General features: G+C 35.1%; 1 protein-coding gene across 5 annotated transcripts in view; it reads left to right on the plus strand.

Annotated features, from left to right (window-relative positions):
* The window catches only part of MTA3 (metastasis associated 1 family member 3), a 137329-nt gene that overhangs the window by 26512 nt on the left and 85220 nt on the right, over positions 1-25597 (plus strand). For all 5 annotated transcript variants that reach the window (XR_009418072.1, XM_059468480.1, XM_059468479.1 and 2 more), the window contains exons 5-6: positions 9629-9692; positions 10716-10833. Coding sequence is in view for 4 of the 5 variants with exons in the window: in XM_059468480.1 (XP_059324463.1) it covers positions 9629-9692; positions 10716-10833 (182 nt within the window). In the remaining variant the exon portion in view is untranslated. The remainder of the gene's footprint in view (positions 1-9628; positions 9693-10715; positions 10834-25597) is intronic.

The raw sequence follows: 25597 nt of genomic DNA on the forward strand, positions 1-25597 counted from the left end.
GGAATTACCTTGCTTGCTCTGGAGTCATGGTGTGTGGCACAGAGCAAGCTCACGTTTCAGTCTGGGGATCAAAGACAAGGCTGGTTACCTTCCTGCCTACTTGTCAGGTTACAAGTGAAATTATTGCCTCCTCTGTCTGCTCAAATGTGTGCAGGCCGTAACACCCCTCCAGTGGATTATCTCCTTCCTGCCTAATCCCTGCATGCTGCAGATGCAGTTTTGCCAGGCTCTGTAATCCCGGTGTCCTTGTCACAGCTGTCCTGCCCGCCGCCCTCTCCGTGCCGCTCTCCTTCATTAATGTCACACAGGGAGTGCCCCCAGGGTCAGTGCAGGTGGCTCCTCTGAGCATCCCAGAGAGGGACTGATGAGCCAGTGCTGGCTACTTGGGCTCTCAGGGGTTTGAGCATTACCAAATGCAGCATTTTGGAAAGGCATGAAAAATTACGGGGTGAAGAATGGTGAAAGGTGTCACAAAGTTGAAATTATCTGCCGGTGTTGCAAAATTCACCATAAAACTTAGCATGTGTTAAAAGTGAAGTGGGTTCTTGTATAAAAATCTCCTGGTGGTTATCTTGTTGGAGATGCATTGGGTTATGAGCTTTGAGCTTTAAATTTATTTTTCATTCTTAAGCTCTCAAGTGTTAATAGGTATTAAACATGTTTAGATTGTTGTAAAAAATGCATTGTTTCTAAGCTAATTTGTAATTGCTCTAAAGTTAAATATTTCTTATGAATGGTGTAGAAGAATTTATTTATACATCAAGGTTAATCTTACCATTTCAATATCTTTGCTTATATCTTGTTTGCTTATTTGGTGTTCCAGTCTTGGGACTGGAGAGTTTTTATGTAGGTGATGATGATTATATTTTAAGTGTTTGGAAAGTATAAATAAGCCAGGCATTCTCAGATGTCATAATAAAAGCAGGTGGGAATCTTTTGGGATGCTTTATACAGCAATAAAAACCTCCACTCCCTTCAGGGAAAAAAAAAAATGAAAATATCATTTTTCTTGCATTTTAATTTACATACGTAGGATATCGGTACATTATATAGATGTTTGTTATGATGGGATTTGTTCAAACAACTGCAGTAAATTTACACCTTAATCTTTAATGGGGAGTGTTTATTCAATCTGCAATTGGATAAACTAAGTGTTTATTAGGTTTTTTAGAGGATTCTATTTGTTGTTTGACATGAACAGCAAATCCAAGTTTTGTACGCACCTATGGAAGAAAATCTTTCTGAGCATTGATTCTGATATATTGTTACACATATTATTTATTTTAAAAACTGACAAACAAAAGGCAAAACCAAGAAAAGAACCCTCAAAACTATCCTAAGATGGTAATGGCTTGGTTTATTACTTCTGTTCCATCACAGAAAGGTTTCCATGAGCCTTTTAAAAATTGTGATTGCATAAGCTAGTTTTATTAAAAGCTGATTAATATGACTGGGGAGAATGTGCCTGTGCATATGTGATGTTAAAGCATCCAAACATTCAGATCATGAGAAGAGTTCTCCAATTTTTATTAAGCAATTTGTACTGTCTGGATATTTTTACGTGTAAATGTACAAAAAAGTATACTTAAACTTCTAAAGTACCAGTCTGTAAGGATCTTGGTTTCCTTCTTTTGACATTATTCTGAACATTAATGGAATTCAGGACACAGCATTAATTTTTTTTTTCAGTTAGGTTTTTTGTTAATTTTTATTTGTTTATTTGGTGACGGTGATTTTTTTGTTATTTTGGTGGGGTTTTTTTGTTTTCAAATGGTACCCTTGCTCTTGGGTAGACTAAAGAAACTTTGATTGGTACCATTTTGTAGACGTGGAAGAAAAAGTAGCTTAAGAACATGAAGTTTATATATGAATATGTCATGCTTACAAACTGTAACCTTGTGGTGCTCTTTAGATGTGTTATGACTCAGTTGTTTCAAGTATCAATATTAGTGAGTCCTGATGAGGTCATGCAGAAGAAAGAACAGCAAAAAAGAAAGTTGTGTGATACAACTAAGGTGTAGAGAAATCCCTTTTTTTCTGAATGTGGGATTCCTTAACTCAAAACACAACGAATGCTCTGAAGCTCAAGACAGATGTGGCAGGTCATTTTATAGTGTTACTTCTCAAGACAGAGCACTTTAGAATTTAGTGGTATTACCTTGGGATTTCTAGTTTTGGAATTCCTGGCAAACTAGAAGCTTCTGCATATAGGGTGTGTGAGTGTATATACAAATTTTACCTACTTTTTAAAAGCTTACAATGATCCTTATAAGCCTGATTATTTTCTGGCATAATCAGACTGGATAAGAAGTGAATTTGTTTTCCATAGGCATGTGCTTACCTAATCATTTTAGATTGCTCCAAATAAACTCATTCCAGATGGGAAGAATACCTTGCTTAACAAAGGGACTTTTGAAGCATGTCTGACTATTTTCTTCTTTTATCCTTTTCCAGTAAAATTCAAATTATTCTTACCTTAATTAAAAATTCAGGACAGAATCCTGTTTTCATATGTGGTCTATAACCAGTACTAGAAACGGTGTAAGAAAAGGTGTATTTATCAGTGGAAAACTGTCACATAAATGTCTGAAAATCAGTACATATTTCTCTGTAGTGACATAATTACAAAGTAGAAGCCTTTCATAAGATGCAAAACTTTTACTTTCAGTTGTTTGGAGTGATGTGTGTTGCTTCTGAGCTGGACAGCTTGTAATGGGCTTGATGATTTTAATGGTGTTCTCCAACCTAAATGGTTTAATCAATGTATGGAAAATCATTCCTAACCAGCTTCCTGTAGTTTTGTTCAGTTCATGTGCATCACTGCTGCTGTGCTAAAAGGCAACAATTCTTTCACTTTTTAGCATGAATTAATCCCTAGAGAGAAAATATCAATCACTTGAGTTTGCAACAATGCAGTTTACAGAAAGTATATCTACAGTTATGCTTGTTTTGAGATATCAAAATATGTAGTTTTACTGTGGCCATGTTGAGAAAATATTTACCTTTTAATTACTTTTAAATTCAAGTCAGTAGGGCATGATTGCTTCAGGAGACTGTCTGTAAATCTTACCAATTTGGAGTGCACAAAATTAGTACTCTAGCTCAAATTAAAATTAAAACTCTGAAGTTTTTGACTAAAAGCCACATGCAGTATCAAAATCCTGAGCCATCCATCCATATGATCTATGCACATGTTTAAATGCCAGGCATTTACTAGTACATTTAGATGTGCATAAATTAGTTTGCTGTGCATTCTGTTTTTGATTTTATTTGATCAAGTGTGTGTTAATTAGATAATACCAAATTGATTAATCTTTTGGCCACAGATACACAATCTTGTTTTCTTTAGAAGATTGGTATTACTTTGTCAGAGGCACAGATCCCAGTAGTAGTCACCTATCAAATTTTTGTTTGGGTTTTCTTCCTCATGTTTGAGATGGCTCTATAAATGGACAGAGACAGACTTGAGCCAATTAATTATAAATCAATTCAATGCAGATTTTTTTTTTCAATTCTAGATATTGATTGAATATTTTAAAAGATTGTAGTTAGGGATCTATTACAAGTTTAAATCACCATGATGATTTTTCTTTGTTTTTAGTGTTATGCAGTAGCTTGCTCCCCAGTTATTCTCTTTGTAGTCTTGGGAACTTGAAATTTGCTATAAAGACATTGGTATGAGTCTGTCAGCACATTCTGTGCCCCTGAAATCGTGCTTCAAAGTAAAATGCACAAGTACTCTTAGTGCTGTCTTGCTGTGACTGGGGAATCAATTTCATGTAATTAGTAGAAGCTCTTTGGACTCTGCAGTTCCCGCTCTGTGGTTTGGTGATCAGCATTGCAGTGTAGGCTGCTTGTAAGGGATCAAGACTTGGCTCAAAGTGGGTGTTTGATTGGAAATCTTCAGAACACTTTCTCATTTAAGACAGTTCAGGGAAAAAAGTGTTGTTATTTCAGGTAGCTCTCTCCTCCTTAATTCGCTATCTTTTCTCCCATTTTCTCCCTTTATGCTGGATGTGGGAAAGATCTCCCTGGAGTTCTACTCCTGCACCTGCTCCTTTCTATCCCTCTTCATTACGTACCTTCATTGGAGTTTAATCTCTGATTGCCATTGAAGTAACAGCATATGTTAAAATCAAATCAGATGTTTCTCACCAGCATAATATTTCCTAATATTCTTTCCTGTTATTTTATTCTCAGACTGTCTAGCTAGTGACTCATGCTTCTGTGTTCCAAATGTCTACTGAGACAGTAACATTTCTTGATGCAGATCATCAAGATACAATTGGTATATATCTGTACAAAATTATCCAACATAATTCTGTTGTTTTCTGGAGGGCAATTGATAATTGTTATTTCTAAGTCTCTGGGGTTGTGCCTGCACATGTGGTTTTTTTTCTTGAGGTTGTATCTGAATAAGCAAGGCATATAAAGTTTCATTGACTTGGTGGGAACCCAGAGCAATGAGTTCTAAGAGTTCTTGCATTGCATCATTGTCACCCAGGCTACATCTACATTCCAATAGGAGATTTTGTTGGCATGGTACTGAACCCATGAAGGATCCTGTCTTATCATTCATACTAGTTAAAAGGCAGCAGGTATTTTGTTTCTTGTGATTTCTTTCTGTAATTTTTTTTTTATTTTGCATACTTTCTCTTCCAAAAAAATCTCTATTTTTAAAAGTTTGTATCTCATGGGCTGTCTTACTCATCTGGTGAAAACATGAAGAAATAGCCTGCAAGAGCAGCAGAACTGGAACTGTAGAAGCTTCCACTGGTATATAAGTTAAGGCTGAAATGATGAGGCAGTTGCTGTTGATTTTGATTAATTTTGATAGTTTTAAAATATAAGTGTTTGCATCAGCTTTTTAAAATTTTCATAAAGGTTTTAATCTGTATTTTTGATTAAAACCTTTTTTTACTTTAAGAAAAAGCTCGTTAAAGAGCAATTGCCTAGCAGTGCAAACAAGAAGGCATTTCATTCGATCTTTTGGGCAATTTGGTGTTTTGGTGTAGGTTGTTTAACCAGACTTTATTGAGAACTTTTGATAACATTGTCTGGTATAATAAGCTTGGTACAACTTTTTTTCTTGCAACTTAAACTCATGAGCTGGTTGTCATCATATTTTGCCTTCCTTGTACCAGATTACTAAGGTCAGTCTTATCCTTCTCTCATCTAAATACTGATTGTTGTCACATTCTTGTCTGAAGTAAGTTCCTATATGGTTTTCATTCCTCTCTTGGGTCTCACTGAAACATGGAATGTTTTTATCTTTAGTTTTTGAGATCTCTTAGGTCTTACCTCTGCTTACTGTCTGTGAAATCTGTCCTTCAGGGCTGGTATGGTAACTGACATCTCACACAGAGTGTTGATTTGCATGAGCTCCATATTGACTTGTCCAAGACAGTCTGACCTATGAGTGCCTCACAAAACTGTCACTGATTTCTTAGAATTTAATTCTCCTTTTCTTTGTTCCACAGCAAACAGCTTCCCACCCATCCCAGAAAAATAGTTCCATAAAACAAGGGTCTTGGGGAGGGGGAGCAAATCATTATGTTCCCCTCAATGAGACTTCTATCTACCATGATAACTGGTATTTCTTGCCATTTCCTTATAATCCTCATCAGTGCCTCATCAGTGTTTTGAGGTTTTGGCTGTCAATGGCTAGAGTTTTAGTTTTGGGACTGTATGGTTCTGGGTTTCTGCTAGGGCTGTTGTAGAAATCCTTTCCTACAAAATCATTAAGGCACTTTAGAACTAAAATTTTTTTTTTTTTTTTTTTTTTTTTTCTGGAGAGAGTGTGAATCTCATTTCTGTATGGTAACAGAAGGGCTTCCCTGAGGTATGGAAGTAGGCTGTAGGTGCGGAAAAATAGCTTGTCAGGCATCCCTTAGCAGAGGGGTGTAAATGATCAGAAATTGTCCACTCACTGGTGGACAATTTCTGATCATTTGTCTGCTTGTAATTTTTTTCCTGTATGTTCCAGTCACCTGGAACATACAGGAAAAAAATTACAAGCAGACAAAACAAATGAGAGTGAAGGAAGGTGTAGCATGTGAAAAGAGCTTTCACATGATTAATGCTTTAAAGAAGAAAGTTATGAGTTGTGGCTCTGGTTATCAGGACAGGAGAAGAAATTGAATCCTAAGTGGTTTATATGATAGAAGCTGGCAATACCATGAGCATATATTTACAGGCGAGTTTTATTGTCTCCTTTTACTGCAAGACCTCTAAATTACTTTTTGTTGCTGGCTGATTTAATTATATAATAAGTTTTGTTGGCATTCTTGTCAGCTCAATGGAACAACCCTTTATTTGTGACCAGTTTAAATATGAAGTAAATCTAAGAGCAGAAAGGATTCTGAAGGCACAACTTAATCTCATCAAAATCAAGTTTAAATGAAGACATAAAAGCTAACTTACTTTTTTGGTTACTGTTATTTGTGCATTGCTGAGGTTGTTTAAACTTTCCCTCAACACTCCTACAAGATAAATTTTGCCTAATTCTGTAGAATGTAAAAACCAATTTTCTGAATATTCTTAATTTGAGAAGAAGGTCAAAATCAGACATTTGGAGACATAAGATCAATCATCTTAATATTGAGACCTTCTGATCTTGTTCACCTTGATGATGCCAGTTAAGCCAGGAACGCTACTTGTTGGAGAAATACAGCTTAAATCAGGGAATCAGAGTTACATAAGAGGAGGAAGGTTTCATATATGGAAAAATAGTAGAAAACTCTTTATTTATGTATTTTTTAATACTGGGCAATTCCTTGTAATTTTTAGCAGAGTTCAGTTTAATGATGCATTTTAGGCAGGAGACTCCAACAGAACAATGAATGTGTGACATTCATTGAGTAAATAGTACTCAAAATGTAAAGACAGTGGGATTTCTGAAAGAATAGAGTATAATTTTATTTTAGTGTGTAACTGATTTTATAATCTGCTACATGCAGCATACACTCTCATTTATTTTTGTAGCTAGCTAGCTCCCCCTCTCTTTGTCTAGTTTGGAAGAGTCAGACTGTGTGCTGTTATATTGATTTTTTATTTGATATAGCTCTATATTTCTCAATTATCCTAATTTAAAAACATTAAGGAATAAATCTCCAGAACACTGTAAGGAAGAAAATATTTTTAAATCCAAAGAAACTAAGGGTTCTCAGATACATCCCTTAAAAAACTAACTCCCAAGTTGCCTTGTAATGTGGTTTAAATGACATTAACTTTTTCTCCAGGGTGTTTGATTATTAATATTGAAGAATGGGTGAAAAGTGCAGTGGAGAATATTAAGGTGCATATTACTACAAATCAATATTGACTTAAGTTCTCACCTTGGTATCCATGATTGAGGAGTGCCCAGTGTTCATGCTGCAATGAACTAGATGCTTGGTTCAGTCCAGCTGAGCTCTTGCAACTATACAGAGAAGCTTTTCCTCTGATGGGAGAGGAGACGAAGAGTTATATAAACAGTAGGCTTTTATCAATTTAGTCAAGATTCTAAATCACTTAGGTATTGCAGGTTTCTAGATTACAGTAATGGGTAACTGAAATACAGAGAATTAAAAGTAGAAAGACTTCTGGAATTTATCTGTTTTTAAATGTGAGTTTTGTTGTTGTTCTTTTATTTTAGTGTCTACTGTAGTTCTAGTGCTGTCTACATTGAGACACAAGTCCATGCAAGAGGTCATATATGCATACAAAATGTTACCTCTGTGTGACTCCAGCCATTAGATGGTTAAAGTGCTGTATGAAGAAATTTAGCATCAAATAGCAACTCACTCAGGAGTGAGTGAAGACATGCTGCAGGGACTAATCTTGGATCTTAATGAAATAAAATGAATTTCTTAGCGGACCAGCAATCAAAGATGAGGTTGGTCAATAAAATACTTTTGCAGTCACCATGGCAGTGGAGCAATGAATGCCTCTATGGTAATTGAAGTTAAATAAGGGCAGGCTCTAATGGAGAGAGGGGCCACACTGGTGCTGTATGGAATAGAACCAGACTGGAAAGGTGAACTCCTGGTTAGCTCTTTACACTAAAAAACAAAATAAAATATTAAAATAAAGTTGGAAAACTGACTTCATGCTATAACATGATTAATTTTTGGAAGTGAACACTCGGGAATTATCAAGGCCAAAAGCTTAAACCTTCAAAGAAGGACACGATTGGGTGTCTGGAAGGTTTCCTACTTCTCTGCTGCGGGAGAATTTTCCTCAGCTGTTGTGTATTGTGGTCAGACTTTTCTTCCTCTTCTTCCCATTTTTCTTGGGTGGTGTGGTTCTCCTGACAGATATGACAATGAGGAGAAATTCAGGACAGTAACTTGTGCCTTACCCCCCTTTCTCAGGTTGTGCAGTGGCAATGAATAAGACATTAGCTGGGTATGTTCACTTAATGATCAGCCATTAGCAACTGGCTTCAAATGCCTGTGGTTGAGCTTAGAGTCAGCTCTCCCTGACAGAATAACTTTACAATACTCATTTTGGTGTTATCTTAAAATCAAGAAGGTCTCTGCAAACAAGTACTCTTTCTCTGTGTTCTGGTCTGTTCTGTGAGGGTAGATGGGAGGTGGGTGTTCTGGGTTTATTTCCTGTAGCTGATGTTTAAGGCCACAAGAACTTCCTGGCAAGTACCAACTAAATTGAGTAAAACTTTGGTGCATGAAATGCAAGGTGCTGTATGTAAGGGGTAATAAATATATCTTCATATACATATTTATGTGTGTATATATATGTGCATGCATGCATACATGTGTATCTATAAAATGGTAGTTGAGTTGTAAATTATACCATAAAAATGCAAGTTGCTAACAAGGTGATTCAGCACACTTAACATTTTTCATCCATATCCATGAGTGCTTCTTTAAAATATTATTTTTTTGAAAATAATTCTGCAGGTTACTTGTGGAGAAGTTGGAGATAGAGAAATTTGAGGCAAGACAATGCTGGGGGAGATGGGATGAGAAGGGGAGGAGGGTGTTGGTTTCCCAGTCCCATTGCATTGACTGCTTATGTTACAGTGGGCAGGTCTGTACCACTACTGGGCAACAGGAGCCTGCACAGAAATGTGGTTCATCAGCATTTTAATGTGGGCACAGAAGAAACTAAAAGAATTCCATGATTGATTATTAAAAATGCTTCCATTCAAAAGAGAAAAGTGCTTTGTTTTTACAGCCTTAAAGAAAGCCTTATATTCTTTCCAGTTTGGGTTATTTTTTTTTCAAATAATACACTGAACTTACTGGAGATAAATCACTTGGAGGTGATGTTTCTATAATCCAGGCCTTTTTGTTAATTGTGTGTGCATTTATTGTTTGCCATTGTACCTCTTCTCTTCTTTTGCCTTTCCATTACTGAAATTATTTCCCAGTTTGATGGAATTCCAATGTATTTGAATGCTTGGTTCAGTACAGCCATTTGTTTTGTTGCTTTTATATTAATTTTGGTATTAATAAAGTATGGCAATATTAATTTTTAAATATTTTAATGTTTTTCTATTTTTAGTGTGGAAGTTTAAAATATATCTAGATTGTTCTCTTGTAAGCAACTACTTGAAATTTGAACTTTTTACAAAGTAACTATTTTACAAAGTAACTAATAAATATTGCTTATGTTTGTGTAGGGGAAAATGCAGTGTTGCACTTCTGAATGAGACAGAATCTGTGCTGTCATACCTGGAGAAAGAGGTAATTGTGATTTCTGTTCAAGTAAATATTAGGATAAGTTTATTTTTCTTTCTGTATTTTTAACAAATGGGCAAACAATACTTTGAAAATCACACCTTGGATGATATGTTAAAAAAATTATGTTGTTCACAACACTGATTTAAACAATATTATTTGATAAAAATTTTATTGACACACTTAAATGATAGGTTTTTCATGAATCTGTTTGTATTTAGAAAATTAATTTGAAATAATTAATATGGCATCTTACAGTTGAAAATATAGAGATGTTTTCCTGTAGCAGATACTGAAGGAGGAAACCACATGGTGCTTTTTTTTCCTCCTTATTTTTTCCTTTTATCGTATGGAAAGTATCTCCTCGTCACCCTCTGGAAGATACTGAGGATGCTTACCTTTACCAGAGAGGAAGAAAATTCCCCAAGAATTTGAAAGATTGCAAAATACCTTTAAAATAAACATATTTTTCTTTGGAGTGTCTTAATATAACATCAGGAAGACAATGTTTTCTAACTGAACTTAGCATGTCTTTATTTTTAAATTTCTACACCAAACCACTGATAATCAGTAAAAATATTTTTAAAAGCAGGACTTGGCCTATGCTTATGTCACTATACCACATTTGCCGATGCAGTTTTAGTGCCTGAGAAGGGTTTACAAAGAGTGTTATATTTGTTTTGAGATTAATTTATAATGGAAAGTCAGTATGGTTGAGATACCTATGAGTGCAAACTTGTTAAATTCAGTAAGCATTTAACATCAATTCTCTTCAAATCCATTGATATATTTTTGTGTATGGATCTTTTCATTATTGCTCTGTTCTGAAGTAAGTCCTAACAATGGGAGAAGTCTTAATAATCCTTTTAAAAGCATTCATCAAACATCTGTATTATATAGAATGAAGATTTATGTACCAAACCTGTGTTCTGTCAAGTATGCAAATTTCCAAATGGAAGTTGTTACAAATTTGCAAACCTAATTTTAAAAATTATTATACTGTTGCAAACATGTCTCCTTTTTTTTTAGGATACCTTTTTTTATTCACTGGTGTATGATCCATCATTGAAAACACTTTTAGCAGACAAGGGAGAAATCAGAGTGGGGCCTAGATATCAAGCAGATGTGCCAGACATGCTTGTGGAAGGTAAATACTTGATCTCTGAGTAATGAAAAAAATAAAAGTTGTCATATTGCCTTATTGCTCATGCTGACTTTCTGAACTAAGCTAATGCACAGAGGCAGACAAAGTAAGATGGTAGGTCTGAGAAAATTTATGAACACCAGTAGATATTATGGAGAAAGAAAGGATACTTGAATAGCTGTTGAAAATATGTTAATTTCCAGTCTGTGCAGAGGCATTTTATATTTGTTTATTTAATTATATGCTCTGGTTAGTTATTTAATATAGGCTGCATTGAGAAAAGATGTTAAGGACCAACCCATCTATAAAATATTGACACTGTAGTAAAACAAGTGGAAAAGATATTTCTTTCCCTTTTAAAGCAGACAATGCATAGAGAATTCAGGTATTTGTGTCTTCCTATTTCAAAATATTGCCTTTTTTAAAGCATCTTGTCTCTTTTGTAGCAGGGTTGAAACAACTCTTTCTAGCCTTGGCATAGCTTTAAAATCGCTGATGTTTTTTTAAATTTTATTTTATTTATTTATAACCTAGCACAACTACCTATGCCTCTTTTGCTACATAGAAGTATTATTTTAAATAAAATTTCAAGTAAAATAATTATTTATGATTTAGATAATATTTAAGAAGCATGAGTAACTGTGTCTTGTCATGTTTACAACCATATTTGCTAATTAAATTTTAAAAAAAGAAAAATGTTTCTTTGGAAGTATCTAGATTTAGATACTGTTTTCAAGAGTCATGGTATTTCTTCTTTAAAAAGAAAGGATTATGTGAAAAGAGCATGACTTGCAGTAAGTCCAAGGAGTTCTGAATGCCCCAAATAGATATATTTGTAACCTTAAATGTTGTATTTTCTATTCATCATGATCTACTTTTTTTTTGCTGCTATACTTTTACTTGAACAAACCTCCCTATTATTTCTAATTTCTACAGACCTTATTTAATAAATGTATGAAACAAGAATAATTTGATTTCTGGCAAGTGGCTGATTATTTTACAATGAATGCTATTTAATAGATCACCTGCATTATTATTGGGACTTTTCATTTAATAACCAGAAATAGACTATAGGAAGTCACTTCAGGTTTGTTTATCAAATGTACAGACTTGTTTCAGAACAGGTTTATGAATAGATTATGACCCACTGCTATTCTTGCTGTGAAATGTACCTGCCATAGGGAAAAAATAGTCCTGTAGATGTTCATATGCTCAGGAGGAAAGCTTGCCAGAGGGCTCGTGTGAAAATGGCTCTCTCAATGTGTGTGAAAGGCAACTGGGAAGTTCTGATCTGATTCCCAAGTACCTGGTAGAACTGTAGGGTTTTTAGGATAAGCTAGGGTTGTCTGCCAGGCAGGAAGTAATTTTCTTCTGAATTCTTCTTACTTAAATTTCTAAAGGCAGAGGTTAATTATGAAACAGTGAATATTAAATATAAAGCAAATATTTTCCTGTTCAAATTTTACTTATTTGATTTTTTTTCTAAATTTAAAGTCCATATTCATTTAAACTGAAGTTACCCAGTTCTTCTGGAGCTTAACGTTTTGAGTTAAGTCCTTGGTTTAGTTAAAATGAGTAGATAATCTCTCTTGTACATCATGAAAATAGGATTTCATTGTGTGTTACTGTCTTCTTTTCCTCACACCCCACTAACCCCCAAAATGCAATTAGTGGTGCAGTCTTCTTGCTGCCTTCAGTAGGAAATGATAAATCCATCAGAGAGAGAAGCACGAGGCTGCCCACAAACCAAGGTTCTGTTGGTACGTGGAGCTCTAGAGCAGTTGGGTTGGATTAATCTGCACCTATTTCAAGTGGCTGGTGGGAAAAAGAGCTCGGTTTTGGGAGGATCAAAATATCTAAATTATGGTAGTTTGGATTGATTTTATTCTAAATGTTTCCATAGCCCTCTGACCTAGGAGTAAAAACAAAAGATGATTCAGCTGTTGCTGTGTCTTTATATAAGCTGATGGCCTGGAAGTTAATCCATTCGCTGTCAAGCCTTTTCTTTCATAAAAAAAAATCTAAACAAAGTTTAAAATTAATAGATTAGAAAAGTTATATTTGGAAACTATGGGCTTCTGTAAAGATTTTTTGTCTTTATGTACATTTTTCAGCCTAGTGATCTCTATCTCCAAATTGTTATGTTCTAATGGGTAACTCTTTAGAAGTGTAGAGCCATCACCTGAACTTAAAAGAGAGAGTTTAGGTAACATCTTGTCAGTTGAAAAAAATCAGAGTTTATATCATCTAATAATAGTATTCTTAGATGATATCAAATAAAAAGCATTTCTGAATTTGTTCACACATAAAACTTGTTCTTTAAGCTAAAGGAAGAATACCTCTTTGAAGGTGGTTGGTAGGCATATTTTATATTCACAGAAAATCAAACAAACAAACAAACAAAAAGATAAACAAATCCAAGATTCACTCACCATCAGTTGTTTTATTTTCAAAGTTACTGGCATATAAATCCAATTCAAATGACTAAAGACGGTTTAGATTAGCTTTCAGAAGACTAGTCACAACATGGCTGAAAAGTAAAAAGAAATTCTACAAACATGAAAATAATTTGTTGTAAATCCAGTGATGAATTCTAGTAGATTAAAAATTCAAATTGCTTGTACTTTCTCCATATTGTGATAACTTTGTTTGTTTTGATTTTTTTTTTGTGCCTATTGGACAACTATTTGTGATTTTTGTAGGAATAGATTTTTTTTTTCCTTGCATTGATGATGCCATTTTTGCATCCTTGAGTAAAATGTACTGCAAACCCAGGTGATTAGGTCCAACTTTGGATAATGCAGCATACCTGCTTCTCCCTGCCCCAGAGGTGTATTGGATAAATTTATATTGCTCTTTAATTTTTGAAACAAAAAGAGCATTTACTTTCAAAAGACTGAAAGGTTTATTAAAATCAAGATGCTGGATAAAGTCTTCCAGATTCAGCTGTTGTCTGTTTTTCCACTTTAGGATATGTTAAATCATAAATCCTTTCACAATCGCAGTAAACAAATGTAAAAAAAGTTTAAATTTGGTTGAAAATGCATAAGCCTTGTAAATCCATGCCACTTTTGTTTGTAATGATGTAGCTAAATCGTTTAGATCACACATTTAGTAAAGACTGTAACTTTGGAGAAAGACCAGAGCAGATTTCTTTCCACAGTCTCTTCTGACTTTTGTTGACACCATTCTTGGGAGTAAAAGTTGTCAGATTTGAATGATTTTATGGTTGTGTGAAGTCTTTTGTCCCCCCAGTGCCAAGTGTTACAGTCTGTCTATACTCTAGTTTGGAGATTTTGAGTCTTTTTTTGTTGCTTTAAATATGCTGATAGAGAGGAGACTGTTGTACAGCATTGACTGAAATTCTGGCTAGCAGGGTACTGAAGAATGTCCTTTCTTTGTTTGAACACCACCTTCTCCAGTGGCTTATCCTGTGAATGTCGCAGCTTGTTTCACATCTCTTTCCAGTGTGGGGTAACATTCCTCTCCTCTGTGCAGAGCAGGAATAAAAAGGTTTATCTCTGAGAATCAAGAGCATGAATTTGGGCAAGGAGTGGCTTGTTCCTGTGGAGCATCCCTGCCCCTCAGTACAGCAGCGAGGTGTCTGGTTCTCTGCATGTGATGGCCAGAAGCTGCTGTGTGGTGCACTCACCTACAGTATTTGATCAACAACCTGTAACATCTGTGACTAGTAACTTCAATAAGCAAAGCTTAAAGCCCTAAGCAAGCAGATCAAAACCCTCTACAGTGTTGGTATAGGCAAGTCATTATTATTTTTGTTACTTGGTTACAAGGCACACTTTAATAAATTGTTCTGAATATGATCAAATTTTTGTCACCTTTAACTAGCAAATTTTATTTAGTCATGTTTTGTGTGCAGGGAGATTACACTCAGGCAAACTGGTTTAGATTCTTGGTAGACTTTTATATAACATTGAATCTTGTCTCACAGCTTTAAAATCCAAATGTTTTTAAAATTCTGGCATTTCAACCAGTGTCTCATGCAGTGCAATAACTGATGCAGTGACAGTTTGTTTTACATGGTTGGCTAAAAAAGCAGAGAATGAGAGAGAAAAAGCGCTAGCATGGCATTAGGGATATAGTTTATATGAAGTAGGATAATGCTTAAGAATGGGGGAAACGGGAAATTTTTTTGCTCTGTAGGGGTGCTTCAATGCATTGTTTTTCCTGTCACATGCCTGCGCTGCTCTTTCTGCCTCATGCATGCCATCATAGGCCTAACTGCAGCTGTCACACAATTTAAATGGATTCACACAAAATAAAAATGCATGACAGCTTAGCTAAACAAACACAATTGAAGTCATGTTGCAAAAAAAGGAAGCCAATTGTTTACAGTAACCTCGTTGGCCAAATCAGTAATTTCTTAAGTAATGCTTCCTTTCATTCATTCATGGTGTTGTGAATCAAGTGGAAAGGCTGCAACCAAGTCAAAAAAAGGTCTTCTGTTTGTCAAGTCTCTATTAAAACTTACAAAGCAAAGGATATTTTCTAAACAAATCTAACAAAAAAAATTTATCATGACTGCATTATAAGCATGATATGTAAGTTTTGTGAAACTGTCTGTAGTAATTCTCTGACAAAAAATATCCCAACCAAACAATTGTATTTTTGAGAAAATTATTACAATTTGGAATAAGTTTCCTATGTTTTTATTAAAAAAAGTGATTTATCAAAATAAATTTTCTGTTGTTGCATTTGATTTTGTTTACCAGGATGTAGCAGAACAGTGTGGTGCTAGGCAATGTAAGATGTTTAAGTGTTGAAATCAGGAATTTCAAAAAACCAGCCCAGCAGTGAGGAAGGACCATGTGAATCAGACCATCAGCTGTTTCTTCCTACAGGAAATCTTGTCACTTGGGGTTTGCTAGTTTTCTTAAAATTTGCTTAAAGCCTATTAGAAATCCAGTAGGCTGTCATCTTGAGCTTCCTCATGAACCTCTGTGATCCTTTTTTAGTACTTCAGGATTTTTCTTTATAAAAAGCCTGTTGACCACTGTGTCTTGGTTGCAGTTTTGATTGATTTGGCCAGCATGGCTGTGAGCCTTCACTGTGCTTAGTTTCCCACATTTTTTCTTTAGCTCCCATTCCCTTCTTCACACCCTAGGTATAACACAACTTGGTTTGAGCTCATGTATCTCTATTGGTAGGTGTTGTATTCCTAAAATCCTGTAGAAATCTGGAGAGGATTCTTGTCCAAACTCAAGTAGATTGTTGCTGTACGTAGTGTATAATTGTTCTCCATAAGTATAGGAAATTTATTTGGGAATGAAGAGGCTGAGAGAAGCAGCTCTGTGATAAAGTCCTGTGGTGCTGACAGGCAGGGAGGGGGTGTCAGCCATTACTGGGGTCTGGTGTTCCCCTGGGCAGCATCCACAGCCAGCCACATGCATGGTTATCTGAGCAGGGGAAGTGATTATTTTTAAAAGTTTTTTTTTATGATGGTGGGAGGTTTAGTTAAATAAACAGATTATTTAACTATGATTTTTTTAAATTTTATTTTGAGTTTGGTTATTTTTTTTAGTAATTGTTATATGCCAATCCACCACTAAGTGTGGATTTTTTTGTTTGGTGTGTGTGTTCTGGTTTTTTCTTTGGTTTGTTTGTTTTTTTTTTTTTTTTTTTTTTTTTTGTTAAGGTTCGGATTAAATGTATGAGATGGTATTTTTGTTTGGAATTAGGTGTTTATAGTTTTTATTTCTATTGTAGTCTTATAATTGTGAGTTGTGTAGTGTTTTATTAATAAATTATAAAATGGAGTTGTAGCTCTCTTTTTATAAGGTTTTTTAAAGGATAAATTGTTTAATTAAGAGGACATACTTAAATTATTTATAATTTAAAACTGTGACTTGTAATGTGGATTTTTAAAATTATACAATACTACTTAAGCTTATGAAGAAAGTAAAAAAGGTAAAGGAGGATTAGCTTCTGCTTTAAAGCTTCTATCTTGTTTTATATAGATTACTATATTTTAAAACTTTAAACTCTTTTTTTACTATGTGATATTAGACACTTCTATTCAAACTACACACTCGTAATCTCAGTTTTATCATTCAATTTTGGAAACTTTCTCTATGACTTCAGGTTAAATGTAGTGTTTTCTTGGGGGTCAGTGTTAAGTGCAGAAAGTTAAAAATTCTCAGCAGCTAGGGCTCCGACAGGGAAGCGTCTGCTGGCAATGTTTGCTGCCTTCCCTGCCTGGGTGCAGCAGCTCCCCGGGCTCAGGCGCCCGCTCTGAGGGCGCAGCGAGTCAGGCAGAGCCGGCCCGGCCTGGGCGCGCCGGAGCCGCGTCAGAGAGGGACATGGCGTGGTGCATGCAGGAGGGGTCAGCCTTGATTTGGGAAATGAGTTCTCAGTGTCTGTGCAGAGGTGCGTGGCAGGAACCAAGCAGCAAGGCATTGACAAGTATGATTGCGGTGTAAAGGTTTATCTGGGAACTGGCTGCTGGTCCTAATTGAGGGCCCAGTTCCGGGCTGTTTGCGAGTTCCTGTTTTCATAGCCTGGAGGGCTGATCTCAGACTCTCATGCTAATGGTTCCCTCCCGGCTGCAGTCCTGTTGCCAGCCCGGTGCTGCTTATCTCTTGCATCTGGGTTTGAATGGAGACCTTAGGGGATTCCTTATGGAGCGGGGATCTGACACAATTGGGTTCTCTCTGGCCCTTTAAAGCAATACAAAGAATGTGGCGTGGGCAAGGAAGAGGAGTACCCCCTGCTAAGACATGCAGGAGAGGAATTAGGGTCTCTGAAATGGAGGAAGAGGCACCCTGTAGCAAAAATGGTCTGTTCAAAGCATTTTTTTTCTTCTAGTAAATAAAATTGTAAACTAAGTGCTGGAGTCCCTCTTGCACACCTGAAAATACCCAAAGAGTGCCTAGAAATAGCATTTGCTGTGCGGCTGATTTCATCTTTGAAGCCAAGGCATTTTAGAATTAATGCAGTTCAATTAATTAATTCTTGATAGGAAGAAGGGGAGCAGTTGGGCAAATTTAAGCTGCAAATTTTGGATGGCATACAGAGAAACTTAAACGTTTCTAAAATGCTTCTGTTTCAAAAAGAATGACTTAATTCCTTTAAGGGTGGTTTCTAAAGTTTTCACTGTTTCTGTTCTTTTTACTGAAACTCCATTTTAAGAATATGTTGTTTTTAATACGCCAAACATACCAAATGGAAACTATTAAACTCAGTCCAAGCCTTTTAATGTTTGGGAATATTGGAATTTCAGGATTTAAAGTTTAAACATGATTACAGGTAAAGAGGCAGATCAGAAACTCATTTGCAATCTGTTTGGACTTTTAATATTATGAAAGTTCAGAATTGCTTAGACTTGGTGTATTGTGTTTTCTGATTCTATAAATGCTTCCCATATAATCAATTTTTTTTTCTTTTATTTAATTGATAAAAATATACCTTAGAATGGTGAAACTCAACTGTAATATTATGGGGAGGGATCTGTTCTCTTACTTCGTGGTACATAATTCTCCCATTTATGATCTGAACCACTGCTGAATTTGAAAGTCACTCATACAGCCAGAGACCTGCACCAGTCATTTCAATGGTGCATCTGATTCTCTTGTCAAAAGTCTGTGTGCTGGCTTGTTTCTGTTAGTGTTGATGCAGTTGCAATGCTTTAATGCTGTTGTGAGAGGATAATAATCAGTCCTTTTTTAAAAAAAAAAGTGCTGATATGGAGTAGTTTTAGAAGGTTCTGTATTCAAATATTTCAGTTAAAAATTGGACAGCCAGATACTCTGAGGACAGACTAATGTGTGTTTGTGAGGAATATCTGACAGGATAAACAAATGTTGTGTCTTAGTGTCCTATTGATTTCCAGAAAATATGGTCTGTAATTTGTGCTAAGTGATCACTTTTTTGACAGTTGCTGGATATTAACTGGACATATTAATACAGTAAGTAGTTCTTAAAAATAAAATTCAGAAAATATTGCCTTTTTTTTCCTGAGTTCAGTGTTTCCCAAATATTATCTGTCTAACCTTCTGTATTTAACTGGCTTTAAAAAATCATGAGGCCTCATAATTATGAGGCCATGTTAGTGTTTCCTTTGTGAGTGAAACAAAGTGCTGTTACAAAATGAGTAAGTAGAATTAAAGTAAACCCAGCTGCTTAGGTGTGATCAAAGGAAGAGTTGCTTTTCTTGTGCACCCACAGAAGGTGACAACAGCAGCACCTTTAGGCTGTTCCATCAGCAGTATGTGAGGGGAAGGATTTTGTGGAAAAAGCTGTCAACCATAAAGTTATTTCTGGATGGGGTTGAGGAACCAGTGCGTCTACTCACTTGCATACCTGCAAGTGTTCCACATACAGCAAATTGGGAGTTCACAGTCAGTGTCTCAAACCAGGGTTCTTGTCAATTCAAGATGACTTTATGGGATCCACAGAGCAGAAAGCAAAGCTCCAAGTCTGAAATAAAAAAAAAAAAAAAAAAAAAAACAACAAAAAAAACCCAAAAAACTTTAGGGGCAAGTACAAAAGGAGATGGTTATGCCTAACTCAGGTTTGCTTCTAGATGCCTAGAGACCTTGTAGAAATTGATTTCACCAAGTTCAGTGTGAAATGCATTGAATTTTTATATTTGACTGAAAATCTGGTAAATCAGCAGCAAAATAAATGATAACTTTAAAATACTGGTTAGAATCTTGGTTCAACTATAAGATGATGGCTTTCTGTTTCAATGCATTTTTCAGAAGGAATGCACGGAACAAAAGATATAACAAGTAGATTTAGGAGTTCCTATTTGTGGAAGCTGCAGTAGAACACCAAACATAACAGGTGTGATGGTACTAACCCAGTAAGACTCACCTTTAGGGTCAAAATAGAAAAAAAATGTTGCTGAGACTTATTCATCTCAGCTGAAAATGGATATTTAAAATTGATCAGATATTTAGATGAAATTAATCTCAACAAGTAATAAAATTCCTCGTTATATATGCTCAAATATATTTTGTTCTCAAATGGGCTTTCTGTTGGTTGCACTTTTGATTTTGAGTTAACGTGAATCTTTTTTCTATAGTACCTTCGAAAAGTAGGAGCTGTTGAGGGTTAGGCAATTTAAACACGGTAGTCCCTTGTCAGATTTGAAGATTTTTTTTTTTATTAAGCTCGTACAGTAAATTTTGCATAATTAACTGTCAAATGCTTGATTATCACAAACAGTAAAATACACTTTACAATATTGTTCATGTCAAATTTTAATAGGATTATGATGTCCTTTACATCTCGTTTGCCAATCTCACTTGTAGGGAGCTGAGTTATTGATTTGTGTGCTGGACAATTAAAAGCACGTTGATTTAATTTTATTAGTTTTATTAGAAATTAAACAAAACACATGTAAATGGCCTCTTGATTCCTGTTTTCAGGAAGGAATTTGTTTCAGCCTAATCATGCGTTTGCAAGGAAAATCTGTAGTTTAGGACTGCAGCCACATGCACTATAGAAGCTCAACTAGGTATTTGAAACTCTGCATTATAAACTATAGTGTTTTATGAAGTGTTTTCAGTGGTGTTATTTAAAAATACTTGTTGACTTCTGGTCCAATTTGTTGAGGTATTAAGTGCATGTATAATTTTGATCAAACAGATCAAAATTATTGTGGTGATGGAAATTTCTGAGCTTCAGTTCTCAGATCATTCACAACTCCTATTGTTAGCAGTGGAGGATAAGATAGAAGAGCTGGAAATTGTGCTGTTTATCAATTAGATTTTACAGAGATGACTTCTTTGGTTTGTCCTGTTTGGGATAGTTGGAGTGGGTTTTTTCTGGTATTGTTTGGTTTCTTGTTCATTTTTCGCTCTGAATTGTAAAAGCAGGTCTGCCTTTCTCAACTTTGATATATGCTTGAGGTCAATCAAGTTTTTGGTCTTTGTAAAAAAAGAGCCATGATACTCTGCTGTCTTTAGCTCCTTGAGGAGACTTAGGCTTCTGTTATTAGTGTTATGTTTGTTATGAAGCTCCTATTTCTCTGCAGCTTGAAGGAAATGGTTAAAGTGGTTGCAATGCAGCAGGAATGGTCTGTGCTGCCTGTTGGTGTGGCAGGTTGGGCATGATTGCTGTCAGAAAGATTTTATTGCTAATAATAGCTGTAGAGCCTTGGCTGTGATTGTTCAAATACTAAATGAGTTCTGTCAGGTAGTCAGCCTTATGAAGGGTACAGTTATTTATTGTGTGCTGTGTATGTGCTTATTATCCCCCTGGGCACTCCAATCACTTTTCAAGCAGCAAGTCTTAGTGTTTAATTGACTTTGCTGGTATTTTCTACCTCAGTAACTTCACCTAAAAGGACTCACTGTAAGTTCAGAATGTTGTTTCTTTGCTGTTTTACTGCAAGTCTGATTTTTCTTCTAAGTTTATTCTGTAGAAGATGAAAAAACAAATAGCAGATGAAATGTGTTTTTTTTACATTTTAATAAGTCAAAATATATTCATCCTAAACAAAAAGTTCTTGTCTAAAGGATTTTCTTTACATTTATTTACACAGAAAGGTTTTTTTCTCTTTAGAATGCTTAAGTAACAAGGAATTTTAGTATTTTTAACATTAGGGCTTAAAAAAAAACCAAAACAAAACAAAACAACAACACAACCCAAAACTGCAGGACCACAGATTTCCTTTTAATTTAGTCAGGGTTTTGGTGTGGGATTTTTTTTGTTTGGTTGGTTTGTTTTGATTTGGGGTTTTTTGTTTGTTTGTTTTTTTATTTTGAGAAGAAATGTCTCTGCATTATAGTATCCCTTTTTCAAAAGCAAGTATTTTAAATACTATTAATATTCATATGCAATGTTCAACTATTCTTTTATTTGCACTCAGAATAATTTTCACCATGCTTTCCTGAAAACCCTATTGCCTCATCTGTTGCTACTTCAGGAATTTCAGCAAAACTGAAAACTGTTCTGTAGGGTTTTCAGAAAGAGGCAGCCTCACTTGTTCCTTCCTTCCAGCACTGGGCATTTCCATAAGCCAGCCATCCTTGATGCTGCATTATGTAGAAGTTGGTCATTAATGTGTGTTTGCAGTTCAGTTTGTTCTGAGCTCAAGTGCAATTCTTTCTGTTAATTTCTAGGAATTTAGAACTTGATGAATTGAAGCTCTGACTGTTTAGTGAGTGCTTGTCTTTTGATCATCAGTGATTAGATTATAAGTACTGCAAGGCTGAACACTGAGAAAGCTTTAAGGTCATAGGAGGCAGTTCTATTTCAAAAGGGATTTTTCAAGTGCAGAATGATTAAATGTTTTTATACATTCAAGCTCTAGAGGATAAGTGGTGACTGGACTATGCATGTTTTATTGGCTTTAAAAATGCCCAGTAGCAGCTTAAATGATTATAGACAAGTAACAGGCCTTTATCACATAATACATTTCATTTATAGTCTCTATGCATAGCCTGATTTTAATTTCTAGTCCTTATACGTGTCTTACATTCATAAATTTTTACCATGAGATTTACATAAACATATAATTCCTTACCTTAATAATTAAAAGCTGAATATACCTCTGTCAGACAAGCTAAGGCAGAGGGGAGATTGGTTTGAAATTGAAAGGGAAACAAATAATTTTTCTTTTGCCTACACTTTTCATCTAAGCTTTCTCATGTTATTTTGATCAGAGAACTTATTTGCACATAATTCCATTATATTTTTTGAAGAGTTAAGTGTTAATTTTTGAACTTTTCTTCTGAATTTTTTAATCTGTACTGGTGAGAATTTCAAATGATAAAAAGATTAAATAAAAATGAGTAATAAGAATTTTATGCAGGATGAATATACTGACTCTTTTAGTGAGGAACTAATGTACTTTTCATCCAAGGAGAAAGCTCAGATTTTGCATTAGACAGACAGGCTTAATGTCTGGAACTTTGTTCATATACAGTGCAAGAAAATTCAATGTGATTCTATTTTTCTCCTCTGCAAGTCAGAGAAAATGTTTGCAGACTGTCTGAATAGCAGCATGAGAATGTGATTCATGAACTGAAACTTCATTTTCACTGATTTGTTGCCTATTTTTAAAACAATGGTACACAAACAACACAGGAAACTATGTTCAAAAAACCATTTAGGATTACCTGCAGGTAGTATACTCCCAAAGAGTTCTGGCAACAACCTGCTAAATGCTTGATCTGCTAAATCCATATTTCAGTGAAAGAAATTTCATTGTGTCGGATGCTAAACTCATCTAGGGGAGTATAAGAACCAACAAGTACCTCTCTTCCTCATCCTTGCAACGTTAGCTAAGAGATATTTCTGTTCCACAAGTACAAAACTGAACCACAGAGGTGAAGACACTCTGATATGGATTGAACTCTGATACATGTGCTAAGCATTAAGAATGTGAGCCTTTAAAAGTGCCTCCACATTTATCCGCTTAGGTGTCCCGTGAGCCTGAGGAATTGACACACACATCAAAACTGGCTGATTTCAGGAGATTGGATGAATAAATGAATTTGCTTACTGGGAGGATCTCTGTGGTTGGAACTCTTGGTCTGGTGGCCAGTTCTGTCCATGGAGAGATCTACGGCCTTACTATGACCAAAACCCCAAAGCCACAGATTTTCTGTCCTGTGGAATTAAGGATCCAGCAACTGGCACCTCTGTTTTGCATATCCTGAAATCTGGGTTCATTCAGCAAACTGAGTACTGCAGGTGTTCAGTTTGCATGTTTGAATTTAATTAATGGCCAAATTACTTTTTGAGAAGGAGAATAAAAGCTTTTTGAAAAATAGTGCAAATTGTGCAAAATACATAAATAAAACTTTATACATCAAAGGTGTCTTTAAAATCAGACACCTCATCAACTGTTTTTCATTAAAAATTAGATTTGTATTGTTTCATTGACAATGATTTTTAAAATAAAACCTAGCTTAGAGATTCATATTTCAGTTTCTTAATATGTTATATTGCAGTATTTTCATGTTTAAATTCAAAGAATTTCACTCTAAGAAGCTGTTTGTATTGAAAGTAATTTTCTTTTAGCTGGATACAAGAAGAACATAGAATCATGCTGAATCTGATGTACTAGTTATCTTTGGGGTATTTATCTGCAGAAAGAGAAATCTAAAAGACTACTTAGATCTTTAATTTCATGTTCCTCATTTTAAATACATTTAGTTTATTTTTGTTTAGTACATTTTTTCTTCCTTTTTTTAGAGGGGCACATCATGCTTTCATTTGTCTAAAATGACTAATTGAAATACAAGACTTTTCAACTTTTATTTTTAAAGAAAATTCTTACTTTTTACTAGAAGACATTCATGAGAAATAAGGAATTGTGTGATTGATGAAGAGTAAACCAGATGTATTTCTGACAATGTACTAATGTTTTCCAATTAGTCATCAGGGTTAGACAGGCTGTAATAAAATTGTAAGCAGTGACTAGAATAAGTTGTATATACTGGTATGGTATATCAGTTATTAAAAAAAAATTCCTTCTCAGTACTTCTCAGGAGCTGTAATTGAAATGCTGCTGGTGGTAAGGGAAGGTGACACCTTTAAACTGAACTTCTCAGATGCACTGAAAATGGTGAAAGTAAAACTCCCCCATTCCTTTGTGAGCTGGGTTTTGCAGTATAACAAATTTATACTATGACAACTTCATCATCTGTTCAGTTTGAATGTCTTATACTTTGGTGTCAAATTCAACAATGTATAAGATAAATGTTGATGTGCTAACAGAGAAATTGTATCTTAAAGTGGTTTGCTAAGTTAAAAATCCTATGGGATGCAGTATAGGCATGATCAGCTAAGGATTGACAGCTCAAGTAAAACAGAGAGGGTTGATAACCATTATTTTCAAAGACCTACTTATATTATGTGATCCTCCTATACTAATGCTTTCAGCACAGGCAAAGGAAGTCAACAAAATACTTATTCCTGAAATAAACTTTTCTGAGGTTTTTACAGCACTGCTTGACTGCCTCCATGGTTTGGTCTGTATAAGTTACTTTCCCTGTTTAAGTGATTATATCCTGCCATGTAAGTGGAAGATCAGGAATTGCATAGCTGTTGAAAGTGCAGCTTGGCAGACTCCACCTATTTTCTGGAAACCTCTACCATTTTTGCAGATATTTAATATTGCAATTATTAGATGTGTATAGATTATTTTGGTATAGATATTCCATTGCTTGTATCCTATTTATGTCTACTGCCATTACAAATGCTGCTTGCAATATTTGACATTCACATTTATGAAGAGTTACAACACTTTATAGTAGCAATTGTTTCGTTTCATCTAATTAAAGTAAGAACTGTAGTATTGCGGGTTTTTGATTCTTTTTGAAAACTTGATTCAGAAGACATGTTTTGTTTGAATATTGGTGCTGTGTTTGTATGATGTTTTCTCTTGGTGAGAAGTATAATCTACCTGAATAATGTTTGATCCCCAGACTATGATGTCCTGAAATGGTTAACTAACATTAAAGGTATTTAAAAACTAACTATTAACAGATTGAAATGAAGTGCTCAGAGAATATTTATAAAATTTAGAACATCACCCACAATGTGTCTGTCACAGATGGAAGAAATGAATGTATTGACAGGTGTGCAATCGATAGAATAAGTTTATAGATCTAAAATCCTTTCCAAGATGCCAGAAATTAACAGTTTGTCTTCAGTATTGGATGTGAATTAGCTTGAACAGAAGCTGAAGTCCCATTAGGCAGCCAGTGCTTTATTGCCTGTGTATTGGAAGAAAGTAATTTACTGGGTTTTTCTGAGAATGTGACTGTGAAATTTGTTCCTGAAACAT

This window comes from Ammospiza nelsoni, chromosome 3 (assembly GCF_027579445.1).
Source record: "Ammospiza nelsoni isolate bAmmNel1 chromosome 3, bAmmNel1.pri, whole genome shotgun sequence".
Lineage (NCBI taxonomy): Eukaryota > Metazoa > Chordata > Aves > Passeriformes > Passerellidae > Ammospiza > Ammospiza nelsoni.